The 17,048-nt window shown below is 30.1% G+C and overlaps 2 protein-coding genes across 2 annotated transcripts; one reads left to right on the top strand and one right to left on the bottom strand.

The window, feature by feature from the left end:
- Positions 1 to 3,717: 3,717 nt before the first annotated feature.
- Positions 3,718 to 11,209, top strand: LOC114193210 (protein RGF1 INDUCIBLE TRANSCRIPTION FACTOR 1-like). Its single transcript, XM_028082929.2, has 4 exons — positions 3,718 to 3,844; positions 10,263 to 10,535; positions 10,644 to 10,790; positions 10,876 to 11,209. The coding sequence occupies exons 1-4, from the start codon at positions 3,809 to 3,811 to the stop codon at positions 11,041 to 11,043; spliced, it is 624 nt and encodes a 207-aa protein (XP_027938730.1). The 5' UTR covers positions 3,718 to 3,808; the 3' UTR covers positions 11,044 to 11,209.
- Positions 11,210 to 12,690: 1,481 nt separating this feature from the next.
- On the bottom strand, positions 12,691 to 15,571 carry MMD1 (RING/FYVE/PHD zinc finger superfamily protein). Its single transcript, XM_028085496.2, has 3 exons — positions 15,277 to 15,571; positions 14,438 to 14,681; positions 12,691 to 14,343 (listed from the first exon to the last, which is right to left on the bottom strand). The coding sequence occupies exons 1-3, from the start codon at positions 15,569 to 15,571 to the stop codon at positions 12,786 to 12,788; spliced, it is 2,097 nt and encodes a 698-aa protein (XP_027941297.1). The 3' UTR covers positions 12,691 to 12,785.
- Between the last annotated feature and the right edge of the window lie 1,477 nt (positions 15,572 to 17,048).

Below are 17,048 nucleotides of genomic sequence, written 5' to 3'. Positions count from 1 at the left end.
TCCAGCCTCTTACTCTCCCATAACTAAGCAAATATTAGGTTATCAACTTTAACTCGCACATGTAACTTACTAATTATTCATTATTCACTAAAGTTAGAATGTGTCACTACTCCCAAAGTCTTATGGATGAAGTCTACTCCCCACTGCTCTCTCGGAGAGACTTACGAGCGAAGTTCACCAGTTGTATCAATACGCACAATTTACCAATTATTCATCCCACAAAGATAAAATCTCTCATATTCACTAGGACAGAGTCCACTCCCTACTGTTCTCCAAGAGACATACGTGGTGAAGTCCTTAAGTTCCATTTCCCACCACTCTCTCAGAAAGTCTTACGAACGGAGTTTCGTACCTTTTTGTTGAGTCATCCACCTATCCACACACCTTTTCATCTTTTCAAATCCCTCAAAACACACACACACGCACACGCGCGCACACACAGAGAGCTTATATAAACTACACCATCATCTTTTTTTATACCAATTTTGATACAACAAAGATAAATATACTAAAAGAACATTTTCGTATATACCTAGAATATATTTTTTGTTTTTTGTTATTTTTCTGTTGTACCTTCAAAACACATTAATAAACATTGATTTTGAAATTTTAAAGTATATTAACAAGAGTACTAATATAATTATTTTTTTAATAGTCAACATAGAACACATAAAAAAATCCAAGGAACATCCATAAATATCTGATGCAACCACTAATCATTGTTCACCTTAACTTAAACTATGATAAAATAACTAAAAAAGATCTTCACAAATTCTGCAAAAACTAAAATAATAAAACAAACAGCCGCAAATACCAAAATAAACTAACTTAAACTCTTCTTTGCTTGAGGAGATAATAATAATAATAATAAATCTATAATTACTCTAATAAAAGGAATCAAAACCGCAAATTTGCCAACTTTTTTCATATATATATATATATATATATATATATATATATATATATATATATATATATATATATATTTTGTACCACAAAGTTCCAACTTTATCGTATAATCTAAATATATATCTTTAACTAAAGTAATACACAGCCCATGAGGTATAAATATTCCATCGAGGAGCCTAACCTTTAAATGCGATCACAACCACATGATCTTCCAAATTCGTGCTAAAGTCCTATCATCCAAACATTCATCAAATGTTGAACGGAGCATTTTTACATTGAATTTCACTAAAATACCAATTTTGCTTGATATAGGTCCATCCAACACTCTAATAGGTGAAAATAACACCGATAAGAAAAGAGGGGTGAAAATAGCATTTGAATGAGTATGTATTAAAGCAAATTCCAAGAATAACTATATAAACAATCCCATTTAACGAAAAACACATTAGAAATTCAAGAAAAATTTTCAAATATAAATTAGTCGATGGTTGATAAATAAAAGAAAATTATTTTTGTAGAACAAAAAAGTTTTTCAAATGAAACAAAAATTAATAATAATTGAATAAATAAGATAATTTTTTATATTATCTAGTAAATGAAAGGTTATGATATTGAACACTTAAATTGAGAGTGTTAAATATTTTCATATAAAAAAATATATATAATAAATAAAAATATTAGAAAAGAATAGAAATATTCAATTGTGAAACATAAAAAAATATTTAAAACATTTATTATTTGAAGATAATTGCATAAAGGTTGTGATAGATGAAAAATATCTTGGAAATGCGATTGAATTTCTTGACAAGTCAAACAATTAGAAGAATTAAACATCAAAAAGAGTATAATATATATATATATATATATATATATATATATATTTATTTATTTAATAGACTTAAGATTTTAAAAATTTAAGCAGGGATGGGGATAAGGCAGAAATAGGTATTATGACGGATACGGACGGGGATATCACATACATATAATAGATTGCTTTGTTATTTTAAATTATTGAACTTATCAATAACTAAATCAAAACTAAGATTTTCAGTCATATTTTTTCCAATATAAATAATTATATTGTGTGTAAGAAATGTATTTTCCATTTTATTTCGTAATCTTGTTTGGATGATGATCATAAAACAAAAATCATTCGATTAAAGTAAAATGTATTTCTTATTTTTGTCAAAGATTGATATATTTCAAAGATGGTTAATAACAATCAAATACTAAAATTGAAATTTTAAACTAATTTATTATTATATGTGATATTGACAACTTGTCACCAAATTATTAATAAATAGTAAGTGAGCAAGTAAAAAGGTGATTATTATTTTTTTTCATGTTTTTAAATTCAATAGTTATTTTAGTTTTATCTATAACAAAACCAATTTTTTTATCCCTCATACTTTAAAACAATATATATATATATATATATATATATATATATATATATATATATATATATATATATATATATATATATATATATATCCTAACCAGGGTCCATCATTGACCAGAAATCTTGTCAACGAAAAGGTATTCTGTTGGAATCATATAGGCGAACCAAGTATCTTCTAAATTTTTTAATTTTTTTTTAAATTCTTATGATAAAACTTTCAATGTTTAAAAAATTGAGAAATTTTAAGAAGTTCACAAAATCACTAAGCAAAGACTTTGAGGAGTTGAATGATAAATTGATAATTCAACATTTTCATCATATTCATACTCGTACTTTGACATAGAAGATGTATTTTTAGTACATTAAAAAATACATAATATTTATCTTTATCAGTCATACAAGAATTTATAACGTTGATGCAAGAGTTCAGAAAAAAAGTAACTAATATACACAAGTACAAATTTTTTTTTTTAAGCGAGCTTGTGGACCGTGATTCGCGCGGGTTGCTGACTTCGGCGGGATGGACCACTACTGGCCTCCAGGTTCACTGTCCTGGCCCACCCCACATTATTTTTGTGGGTCTGCAGGTTCATTGTCCTGTCCCACCCCACATTATTTTTACGAGCCTGTAGGCCCGCCCGATGGACCATACTCATATTGTCACCCATGTCCTGTAATCCTATTATAGTTTGTCAACCACTTTGGGCTCAACAACATTGAAAAAACTCGTTCAAGATGTATGTGAAGATGATTAAAAACATAAGAATTTTATTATCATATACTAAATTAAAAAATATAAAGAAGTTGAGTGCTCAATATACTAACGAAATTTAATAAAAACTTAATTGAAAACACGTATTTTTTGAATTATTCCTACTAAAATTAAAAACTAATAAAACGTAATTAAGATAGAAATATCAAAATTACATAATTATAATTATATAAGTTAAAATATCTTATTAAAGTAACATTTTTTTTAACAAAGCATTATTTCCGTTACCTTTAATATGATAAGATTGAACTTTGAATTTATTGAAAAAATCATCATTATTCTTAAATGGTTGTGTTATTCAAATAATGTAGCCATTAATCTTTGTATACAAAATTATCTACCTTAATAATAAATATTTCATCAGCAAAAAAATGGCCTCTTCTGAATTTAAAACATTAATTAATGCCTTTATAAAGGAGAATAGTAATTGGGGTTAGGGCCACAAATTTATGTGAAACTCTCATCGATTTTTGAACAAGTTGAGCGAGCACAAACGCTTCCGTTTCATGCCCATTTTCCGGAGTCTTTATTTGTCTTTTTCATTCGCCGCGTGTTCTTCAACTCTTTCTTCTTCAAACACTACAAATTCAGAGGTATTCTTTTCTCTCGTTACTTTCGCTATTCATCTCATTCATGCAATTGAGTATGCATTTCCTCCTTCAACATCTTTTCATTTTTGAAATATTAATCTAATTTCATTTCAATTTTATTCTGCAAGAAAGGACATGATGAGTGCTTCTTCCTCCAGACAAGTTGACAAGGTATGTGCCCACACAAATTTTCCTCTATATTTTCTACATGTTAAATTAAATTCAGTGGCATTTACCATATACTTTAATCTCTTTTCTCTACTCATTTATATATATATATATATATATATATCCCCTTTCACAGAAAAGAATTGTGTGAAAAAAAAAATTGTTCTTTTGATAAGGGTATGCTTCTTTTACCAACTTTGTTTTCTATGCTTAGTTCCTTTTATCAAGAATTTATAGAGCACAATTTGTGAACTATGGAAAGAGGAGAGTGATATTATTAAATGAAATTGGATAATTATTTAGCCGGAGAAGAAACATGAAATGGCAGAATTATTAACAATTGATTTCTTGGGTTCAATTTCATACAAAAACCAAGATTAAAGTGGAAAAGAGTATGACAAGTTTTTTTAGGTTTTTCAAACTTTGTTTACAACTTTTTGTTTCAATGAAAATTATCACACTCTTCAAGCATAGAAAGCAAGAAAAATCCCAATCAAGCTTAAATTTTCTATTTTATTGATTTTTTTTATCAACATCAGACTGGTCTGCTGAAAAAATAACTTGAACAAAATTGTTTTTGTCAAAAATTAATTGATTAATACTATATATATATATATATATATATATATATATATATATATATAAGATAAAAGAATATTTTTCTTATAAAACATTTATTGCAATATATATTAAATTCAACATAACTAATATTTGAAACATTATGGTGTATGTTTATTAAATATCTTACTTTAAATATAAATTTTATATTAAAATATATTATTTAGTAAAAGTAATTATTAAATACGCAAACACAAATATTGAAATAGTGATTACTTTTTTTTGTTATTTAAAGAATTAAATTACAGAACATAATCAAAAATAGAATTCTTCTTACAAAGTATTGGTTCTTGTATTTATTGACATTAATAATAATATTAAATTTTGGTTTTACTACATAAATGTAATATATCATGTGAACCTCTATACAGATGAAATATATTTAATAAACACAGTAGTTTTCTTCAACATTTAATGTCTTAAACATATATAAATATATATATGGAGTTTAATTTCTATAAACATTCCCTATGAATTGTTATACAGTCAATACATTAAACATTATAATTAATATGACTTTTAATGTATTATAGTAAAGTACAAAGAAAATTAATTATCATAAAAATTTATTGTAGATGATACTATAAAATTTCTTTGTAACGTCAATCCTTACGCTGTTTTATTTAATGCATTATTAAATCTATTATTTAGATAAATGAATTTCTAAATATATAGACTTTTTCAATAAACGCAGTAATTTTTGCAAAATGTAATGTCTTAACATATATAAATATATAGAGTGTTTAGTTTCTATAAACATTGCCTGTGAATTGTTAGATAGCCATAGAGTGTTTAAGAAAATTATAGTAAAGTACAAAGAAAATTAATTATCATAAAAAATTATTGTAGAATATATTATAAAATTTCTTTGCAATAATCCTTGTACTATTTTTATATCAATGCAATTATTAAATGTGTTATTTAGATAAACGAATTTCCAAATATTTAGAATTTTGATATAAATATTAATTAATGTATTTATTTTATATAATATTATTTTAATTTAATTTATTAATATATATATATATATATATATATATATATATATATATATATTAAATTCAATAAATATAATGTGATTTTAAATAAAATATAGAATTTCATATGAATAAGTGTCTACATTAAAAATACATTATTAAATAACAATTAATTACTATAAAATATACTTATATATTATACGTTGAAATTTTATCTTTTTTATAATGAAAAAAAAAATCTTCAATAAATTTAAAATAGAAAAATCCAAAGGTATTTTAGTATACAATAGATCTCTTAAGTTTTATTACTATTGTACATTCAATTTTATCATAATTAGATTTGACTATAGTATCAAATTTTTAATAATTAATTATAATATATTAATTATATTTGATATATATATATATAATATTTTTTTTATTTAGCATATGATTTGTCAAATGAATTTATGTATATTAAGCTACATTGTTACATAAAATTATTTAGTACACAATTTTAAATTTGATTTGTTCATGTTTATAACATTCAATTATATAATTCAGTACCACTATGAAATTAATTAATTTACGGGATGTTATAAATGTTTAGTTTAGTTTTTAAAGTATCTCTATCATCACCAATCTTCTATATATTTTAATTATTATTATGAATTAAGTATTATAAAAAGTAATAAATATCGCTTATACTTTTAGTATAAAATAGAGATTAAAAATCTCTTTTCTTAACATAAGAAAGATACATTTAACAAAATTTATTAGAAAATGAAAATGAATCGGAATTGGTGAATTGACTTGTCAATGCTAAAATTTCGCAGTAGAATTGATATTTTTATAGTTTGTTAGTCTATTTAGACTCATCTATCTATATGATCTAGTAAACAAATCTTTAATAAATCCTCACTATTGAATAGTCTTATGCGAAGTTGTATTTATTTGAGAATGGTACATTGAACTAAGAGTCAAACTAGTCCTAGTAGCTTTATGTAGTGTCTAGCAAAACTTGGAAGGAAGCCTAATATCTTTGTTAAAATACTATACCCACAAGTATTTCATGTAGTCTAATTGTCCTTTTGATGTACAATTATTCTTATATACACGCACATAAATACTTAAGTTTATTTGTATAAAGTGAGTACTATTTGTTAATTTATTCACAAATGACCCACATGATATCATATTCTTGGACCACCCATGTAAATGGGTAATAAAGTTAATAAAGATACTTCATTTTCATATATAAATATATATATATATATATATATATTTTTTTTAATTGTCATAACATGTTGTTATAACTGTGTAATGCTCGTCAATAATCATTATCTTTAACGCATGAGAGATACTCTTCCTTTAAACCTTAGTATCTCATCTTATCCAACTAAAAAATTAGTTTGATCAATACTCAACAATTCTCTAATACTTCTTTTCTTCAGATAATATTGAGGAAATCATTAGTCATGACTAGTATATTGCTAGTATATTGCGACTAATATGATCATATATTATTGTTACATAAAGACTTATATTTGATAGCTTCCAACAACATTGGTGATGATGGGGTAAATTTTAGTTGAGAATTTTAGTCTATTGAGCTTAAGGCTCAACAATTTTAGTTCATGGGACTTGAGCTTCAAAAGCTCCAACATCACACAAAAGTAAGTTTTAAAAGTTGTGTGACCTATTGGCAAGTACACCGCATCAGTTGTAGGATAGTCGAATGAGGATTATCATATCTATGGGGATTTAGAAATTATAGTAATAGTTTATTTTTCGGTTTTCTTTTGGAAAATATTGATATTAGCATATATTATATAGATTGAATGGAGTGGAGACTATGATTGGATTTCGTCTCATTTTTTTTCTACTGTGCCACTAATATATTGTCTATTTAATGTGCAAATCATTCAATGGTCCTGAGAGTACTCTTAAAAGTAGATCTAGGTTCATTCCCGAATCACTAAAACCTAAGAACTTCAGACCCAGTGCGATTTCTCCACTCCTTGTTGAATGAATTTCTTGCCTTAAGTGCAGGACTCTTTCATACAGCACACCTTCTACATCTTATGGGAACCTTTAGTAAGAGTGTGATGATTTGATTGGACCACAGTTTGTGATCAGTTTTCCAACTCAATCCAAACTAGTTAAATAGATAAGTTGTCAATTCATCATTAAGCATAAATCAAACCGCAAACTATTGAATGAAAGTATAGATAAATATCCAAAAAATAGAAGTACATAGAATTAGAACTTATTACATCAAAACTTGAACACGAGATAGTTGAACTACTCAGAATATTGCAATACAATTTCAACATCATCTAGGCATAAAATTTACAATAAAAGCATCTCTCTTTAGCCTCACAGACCTAGTCATACTCTACTACTACATTTCTAACTTTCCACTCAATGTCTAAAATGAGGACTGAGGTCTTTATTTATATAAATTTTTTTGCGGTGCTCAACCTAACTTTTGGCACTTAGACACAGAGGTTTCCTTCTCTGAAGGGTTTTCTTCTATGACTCAACTCCACCTTCTTGTGGCTCATCCGTGCACCTTCTTAAGTGTTAAACATCATTCTCTTATGTCTCAGCCATGTTCCACCTTCAATGTTGAACACCATTTTGTTGTGGCTCAGCTTTAAAAGTCACATTTTGGATCTTTCTTTAACCACCTTACTGGAGCTCAGCCACATATTTTAGGGATCAACTACATCATCTTTAATTATTCGTGAAATTGTTGCAAAATCATAAAAGATTCATCAGTTTCCTATTTTTCTTCTTTTTAGTACCTCATTCTGTAATTATAAATAAAAAGGATTTTTACTTACAAAAATGTGATCAATTAAAGCATGATAAATGTAAAATTTATTTAAAAATTTTACGTATTTTAGACACTTATCAACTAGCTCTTTGATCATAATGTTAGATATTGACATTGTTTTATGAATCTTTGTGTAAATATCCATATTATCCTTCTTGGAGCACTACTTAACCTCTATTACAACCCAAAAAAAAACACTACTCCCATTTTTCTATTTAAACCAAATGTTTATCTTTATAGGTCAATTGAGTTAAAAGAGTCACTATCTTTCAGACTCCCTCTATGAACCTTTTAGTGACCAGCCAACCTAACAAAACTCTTTATCTCTATAGTTGTCTTAGAATGGTCCTACTATGGAACAACCTCAACTTCAGAGAAATTAATAAAAATCCCTTCAATTGAGAGAGCATGTTCCAAAAAGTACACCTCTAACATCTAGAATCCTCACTTGGACAATTTCACATACAATTATTTCTCTCTCAAAATATACAATATTGGCCTGAAGTGTCTTTCAAGTTTTTATGTCATCAATAAACACTCCAACAATAGATATAAATATGGTCTGGAAATCTTATTCATGTAATATGTGGATATAATTGGAGCATTAATCACCTTAAAATGCAAAATTACATACAATGACCATACCATATCTTGAAAATTGTTTTTTCCCATCTTCAATCTTTACTTTAATACAATGATATCTAGATCTCAAATCAATCTTGAAGAGTACCACTATTCCATGTATCTGACTCACCAAATCATCAATGTTAAACAACAAATATTTATTCTATTCAAGTGCCTATAGTCAATGCACAATCTTGATTATCTATCTTTTTTCTTTATCAACAACCTTGGAACACCCCGTACAGAAACACTTTGTCTAATTAATTGTTTCTAAAAAAAACAAAACCTATTTATTCAATGTTTCCAACTCTACTAACGTCATCATGTATAACGTCATGCATATTGGTCCACATTCTAAACTATATCAATAAAGAAGTCTATCTGTATTGAAGGTAATAACTCACGATCTAATTCAAAAACACATCCATGAATTCCTACACAACTTGCATATTTCCACTAAACTATCATCACTTGCCACCATTTGAGCCAACATCGTAAAGCACTTTGCACCATCTTGTACATCTTGGAAAAAAATGATTGAGTTTAAAATATACCATCCTTATAAAGACTAACATATATGAATTAGTCTTTTCCATAATCTATAAGAATGGGATTGATAAATAATTAATACATATCTAAGATCACATCCATGCCCTTTAGAGTTATATCAACAAGATTTATCTTGAACTTGGATCCCTCAACAAACACCTTACATCTAGAGCATACTGAAGATGCAATCACCATACTAGATTTTCATATATACATCAATATATCACACTTAAGCTCACTCAATGGAAGTTTCAACTATTCAATACATAATTTGAACACAAAAGAATGTGTCACTCCAAAGTCATACAACATTTTCAAGAATGAACCTTCTTAGAATATATTCTATGGACCAAACTATCTCACAGTCAACTCCACTAATATTAGAATCTGCTTGTTGTTCTGAGTCTTTGCTCACTACTATGGAGTCCTACACTAAACTAGATAAAACATCAATCTTAATTCTGAAATCTTACGGCAAATAACTTGATTTGTGGCATTTATAACACAACCTCCAATAAGAAAATAACTAAATCTGAATTGGTGAATAATTTGACAGTAATGTATTACATTTTTTTAATGGACTCACATAATATATATAGAGATTTTTGTTGTCATGGCCATGAAAGGATATTCATAAAACTACAAAATGAACTTGAACTTATTAATATACACTAAAACGTAATGACATAACATTTATGTAAGATGATTACTTTGGTTATAAGAGGAGAAAAATAATAAAGTTAACAAAAAGATCAATGGATAAATAACGATGTGAAATGAACATTGATTTCTTTTTGTAGTACAAACTTATTTGACATTATTTACTTTGTAGGATGAACAAGAAGTGGAGGAACGAAAAATCCACAAACCAAGGTGGCTTGAGGCTTTTCTGAGAAAAATTTTCTTTAATTCGTGCTCAACTCATCCATTCCGTAAGAATGAGTTGAACAAGTATTGTATAAACTGCAATTTGTCAGTTTGTCAATACTGTATAGCTTCAGGTCCTCATCGCCATCACAAAATACTGAAAATCTATAGGCATGTTTACAAGGATGTTGTCTCTCTTGCAACTATGGAAAAGTATATTGACACCTCACAAATTCAGGTATGATACATAATATGATACGTTTTTATTCATGCTAAATATTTTATGTATAACATTCAAAATGAATGTTATAAGCTATGTGTGGATTTGGTTCCTTTCTGGTTGCAGCCTTACAAATGCAACAAGCGACTGGTTATTTCACTGAATCCTCTACCACATTCTGGTTCAACAGCAAACAATGAGACATCATGCAATACTTGCAAAAGAAAATTGACTGAACCTGATTTATATCGCTATTGCTCCATTTCTTGCAAGGTGATGACAATAATTTGGCAATCACAACCATGTATTGTTCTTCATATAATTTTAGTCTCTTACTGGTTTACATCTAAACTTGCAGGTTAGAGCTGTTTTAAATAACCCTGATGATTCAACTCCTCCCTTCATTTCCATCCAGACTCCTCGTCCTCCCCCTCAGCAGGAAAAGAAAGAGGAAACTGTTTCTGAACCTCAAAAGCCACAAAAGAGGAAAAGAAAGGGATCACCCCATAGAGCTCCCTTCTTCTGAAACTCTCAAGTATGTCACATGCCCTTCATCTGGATATGGAAGATTCGAATAAATTGCATCTTGGAGTTTATTGACCCTGACATTTGAACTAATTATTACTGTGTTTCAATTCTTAAAATATTATGGATATTAATTGGTATTTTGTGGATTGAACTTTGATATTATCATGTCATGTAGTACTATATATATATATCATGTTTTATTGTTGTGGATTTCGTGGTTGAAACAGAAAGAAATCTTTTAGCATTTATTAACACCATGCATATGACAATATAGTAGGTCTATTTGATAGGATTGGTTAAACTACTTTCTTTCATTTTAAAGAAATATAATCTGAACTGTCTAAAGGATGAAGAGTTCAAATTTCACAATTTGAGAAAATTAGTTCATGTGGAGAATATCAGAAGCATTTTGTCCCAGAAATATACGATGACGATTAGATATTTTTTTGTTGTGCAATGATAAATGTGTAAAAGCGAAAAAGAAGACTCTATCAGAGATGGTTGATTCGTTTTCTCTAAAACTATGTTTTCAACTAGATTAAATTAAGAAGGTATTAAAAAATAAAGAGTATTGGAATAGATGATTTTGTAGGTTAAGCTCAAACTTTTAAGAAAAAACTCAAAGGAAAATATAACTCTTCTTGATGATTAATTAAACTTTTAAAAAGGTAGCTGTACACTTTCCTAGCTATTATCATCTGCGTTTTGATGAAGACATACAATATTATTATTTATTATTAAATGCACTTTATTAACGGGTTTTTGGTATTGAATTAAAACAATATTTTCAATTGCCAACATATATGAGATCTATTTGCTAGCTATAAAGAGTCTATATGGGCGCATAAACATATATTTTCCTCTCTAGATTAGTTTTTCCTACTATTGTGACTTTTTTTTTTTGTAAGATTTCTTAATAATTTTTTTTTTCTTGTTTTCTTATCTTATTTAAATGTTTAACGAATGGACACGTGTTATTCATTCTACGATAAGTTCAATTCCATCCAAATTTCATTACCAAAAAGGTTTAATTTAGCTCTAAACTAGAGGAGCAATCACCATGTCATTACATTTAGATATTAATGCGCTCAACTTTACCTTTTTTATTGTGGTAGTTTATGATGTCAATGAATCAAACTTTTTTTTTTATGTTACTGGTGCTATTTTTCAGTCATTAATTCAATTATAACATTTACAAAGTTGATGAAGAAGTTTATACTATAATAATATCTCAAATTGTTGACCCAAACCAAACGAAAACCCTATTTGTGTGGAGTTTTGTAGGTAAAGCTCGAATTGAGACATGAACAAATCTAATTAAGACAAGTACTATTCCTTCCACTTACTATCTTTCCTTCACCGAATTGAAAGTATCAGATCACCAAGGGGGGAAATAAAACGTTACTTCAAAAGGGACATTAAAACACCACGTGAAAAAAACTAATTTTGAGCAACCATGATACAACAGTTTTTCCTCATTGTTGATTCCTTCAACTTTCGCATTGTTTTTTCCTTCACTTGAAAGTATAAAATCACCAAGGAATAAAAAAACAAAGGGAGCTATTCTTTGGTACCACCTACATAAAACCAACGTCTCAGATGGGAGACGTTAACATACCTCATCAACGAAAAGAGGTGTGAAAAAAATAAGACCAAAATATATGAACAATTGAAATGAGAACAGAGAAAAAAAAAAGGTATACTCTAATTCTAAGCAAGTGATGTTACAACAGTGTTTAATCACGCATACTCATATTCTAGCAGAAGAGAAGGATCTGCTGAAATGAGAAAAGAATCAGGAGAATCTGCACAAAAGGATGATTCGGTCCTGGAGGGTACGAGTGAATCACAGCAACCAGTGCAGACAAAAAGTGGTGGCACTGTCTCAGAATCATCAATGCCACAGCAGCGAGTATGCTGCCACACTTCACAAATGTCACAAGCCACCATTCTCTCCCCATCATCATCTTGAGCTCCGCACTCGCATCTCACCTTCCAGTTATCAGATCCACCCTGATACTTCAAATTCGTGCACAAATCAATGGCAATTCCCCTCACACAAAGTTCTACACCGGACTGGATTAGTCCAAACAGCACTTCCTCATCACTCACTCCCATAAGCTGTTTAATGTCTGTCACTATAAGCCTTTCTGCAATGCAGTAAGTGTCCCTCAGAGCAGCCTCAGAAGCCCTCTTCAAGTCTCCAACCGTTGCATGCAGCGGAACCACCACAACCTCACCACATGGTAGACCTTTCAACTCATACTTTTTGTCCACAAAATTTGGTTGCAGCCGGCAAATGAATGTCAATGACTGCTCCTCTATTTCATCCCTCTCTCCCCACTCCTTTACAAAGTATCTGCTGTCTAGAATTGTCTGAATGGCCAAGTCCACTACTTCTGAATCAGGGTAGCCCAATAGCACATTCTTGTACAAAAACAGTACATCGCAGTAAACATCGTTACCGGGCACCCAAGATGACTCTACTACTTGTTGATCTACATAAGCCATTCCCTCAGTCTCCAGTTCAGGGGCTTTGTACCCCTTGCCAAGATCGTGAATAGTGTACTCTAGAATTCTAGTTGATGGATTCACCATGCGACGAACAACGTAGTTTCCAACAATGACATTGTTCAGTGATTTAAGTACATAATCAAGTAAACCTGTGTCACCAATGTGAAGCCTAGCTGCATCTCTCACATCTTGCCTTGCCATCCCACCTGTGCCTGGTTTAACAGCCTTGTTTTCTTTCAGTGCGTCCACAATCACTTGAGCTGCAAACTCTAGCCTCCTTGTCGGCCACCTACTATCCATGTTAGTCACTGCATTGCTGAACTTCTTATACCTAACAGATTTCTCCTTCATGGAATTTGATCTGGTTGGAAGAGTGTGTTTGGTTGAATTTCTTGACATTAATGCTGAACAGGTAGAATCAGCGGCGGCAGAATAGGAGACTGTTATCTTAGGCGCTGGAGAACGGGAAGACTTTACAGTAAGCATAAACCTTAGGAGATCCCTGAGTGAGATAATGTGAGTCTCACTCATATCTCTATAGCACCGAATCATTTGTTTGATTTCTTTGTTGTACTTTGTCTTACTCAAATCTTTTGCAATCATGTCTAGCTCCAAGGAGCCCAGCGTTGTCATTGCTTCGTTGTAGTTTGGTTCTGTCACTCCAAAGCTTCCACGGCAAAATCTATAACCCCATCTGCCAAACCAGGAGTGTCCATAGGCGACTCCATGAAGTAAGCGAAGGTCCATAGACCTCTTACACGAAACATCTTCAACTGCAACTTTCCTGATATCATAAAAAATGTCGACCCTTGAACGCTCAATAAGTTAATTTAACACAACGAGAATGAAGATGAACGTTGAGTTGGGATTTTCTTTACCTTACTCGGAGGTTGGTGCATACCCTATCCCATAGATCCATAATCTCTCTGCCACTAAGAACCTTGGAGCCTCCTTCAATGCCATTTACAGAGAGCAAATGGCCATATCCATTGCAATGAATCACCCCATGCAACAGATGCCTCTGATTATCTATAGAATCTTCATCTAAGGGCTTATGCCACCCACTGTCCATCGGGATTATAAAATGATACCTTCTCTTTGATACAAAATGGCCACTCCAACCTATCAATTATTAACCAAACAGGGTGTTAATATCAGCATCAGTATCAGCCAATTTCGGTTTCTAAAACCCACTCAGAAATCGTCAAACCTCCAACCAATAAATGAATCATCACTTTTGGAAAACTAGTCGTGAAAAAATGTTTCTCTTTTCTTTTCTAATGAAAAAAAAATGTCATTTTTATTCACTTTGTCTCTGTTTTCAGAAGTCTGCATTGCTTTACACACTTTTAAAATTGCTAAAGTATGGTTTTTGTAATTCAAAATATAAGATAAAAGTTAAAGATGAAATTTTCTCAAACCAACTTGATCACTAATATATCCCCCTCAATAGTCATGAGCTAAGTCTACCCTACGATAGAAAAATCCAAAACTGGAAAAAACCCTCGTCATCACAAGTAGCAAAACCGGCACCGAAACAGATAACTCAATCACGACGAGAACAAATAAAAAAATACGTAAAAAAATAAACTCTTTTCACGAACAGAACGCAATCACATCCATTTCAGAAAAGAGCTCAAAAGCCCGAATTTGAGCCAACCCAATTTCAAGAAACAGAAACCAAAGGAAACCCAAGAAATTGAAATCGGAAACGAACCTACGCAGCGGCAGTGATCACAGAAGGGGTGCGAAGAGTGGTAGACGTGCTCTTCGACGGTGTAAAGAGGAGCCATTACGTTGGACTTATCATGGATGAGAAGGGTACACCATAGGGGGTTCCCGGAGACACTATAATCTTCAGGTTCTCCAGCTTCTTGAAGGAAAACCCGAACATTATCGCGGAAAGTACCCAAAGGTACAATTGGAATACCAGGGTCACCGAAGGAGTGAAACCTGAAAAATTTTGGCCACCGTTTTCGCTTCTTGCAGGCTTCGATGAGAGTGAAAGACATTGCGAACTATGATGAATATGAGGAAATGGTTTGGGCTTCGATTACGATCACTCTCGCATCGTGATTTGGTGCGAGGAACAGAGTGCAAACCAGAGAAGAGAGCAGAAGAAAGCTTTAACTCAACGAACTAATTCGGTTATAAAGCATTGGCGCCTTTGAATTTCTTCACGTGGGTATATTCGTCATTTCGCGTGGAACTGTGGGAAGCGTTGATGATGTATCATCGACGGTCAGAATCTGGTCAACGAGTAGAGAAAACTTATTAAACAATACAAACTTATTATTTAAAGATTAAAAATGGTTTGGGGAAAACATTTCAGTCTTTGAAATTTAATATTTGATACTGAAAGCGTATTTCTTTTGAAAATGAGACACTAATATTTAAAAGAAAATTGAGAGTAAAATATTTTTTTTACATGTGGGTGTTGGTGGCAGAGGAACATGTTGTGTATGGGACTCTCTTCACACTTTAAGATTTGGGAATGAAAGATTTGTGTATCTTTAGGGGGACAATGAGGGTTGTCTCATAGTTTTGCTTCTACGCGGCACGTCGAAAACGGATGGGGTGACCTACTTTTCTCGCCCAGCTCCCATAATTGTGGGCTTCAAGGTATTTAGTCACATATTTAATAAAAATTTGAAAAAGAAAGAAGACTTTAGGAAAATTGTTGAAAACATTTTTATCCCAAGTCTCAAATCCTCCAAAAATTACGAATTTTACAATTATGGAAACAATATTTTTCGATGAATTTGCTTACCAATATTTTATTGCAAGCAAAGTTCACTAACAATAGAAGATGTAATAATAAAGGCTTAAAAAAACACTATATAATGTACAAGGAGGGATAGATTGACCTAATCTTTATGATGGTTTCGCTAGTAGAGAATTCATTGGAAAGACAAAATAACACTTTATGATTCAGAATAGGTAATAGGTTAAAAAGATGAATATAAACTAATGTATTATGTCCTATATTTATAGTAAGGGAAAATGTTACTTTACATGTTTCACTTTACATTATATAGTTTGGAAATCTTTTAATGAAAAAATATATATTTTCGACTATGTAATTTATAAGTTTATTTTTAATGTAAAAGATAATTTGTAGATTGGGTAATTTAAAATTCATTAATCACATTTGGATTGTGAAATCTATAATGGAAAACTAAAATTTAGATGGCATAATATGAAATTTTCCTTTATGTAAAAGAAAAATTTACTTATAAATATTATAATTCAAAAATAACAAAAGTTTCTGAATGATTCAATTTAGAAATAAAAAATATTTTGAACTGTACAAACCATAATGACTTTCGAATTATGCAATTTTGAAGTTTGTTTATAATAAAAAATTACTTTCAAATAGTGTAATCTATAAGTTTTTTTTTTTTTTCATAAATCATAAGAAAAAATGTAGATATTAGGGATGATAAATGAACATTTTCCTACTGTTTCGTATTGACTAAATAGGAATAT

Source organism: Vigna unguiculata, chromosome 8 (assembly GCF_037176805.1).
Source record: "Vigna unguiculata cultivar grain cowpea cultivar isolate G323 ecotype 2 chromosome 8, ASM3717680v1, whole genome shotgun sequence".
Lineage (NCBI taxonomy): Eukaryota > Viridiplantae > Streptophyta > Magnoliopsida > Fabales > Fabaceae > Vigna > Vigna unguiculata.
The sequence above is the reverse complement of the archived record's forward strand: the minus strand, read 5'-3'. Positions and strand labels throughout refer to the sequence as shown.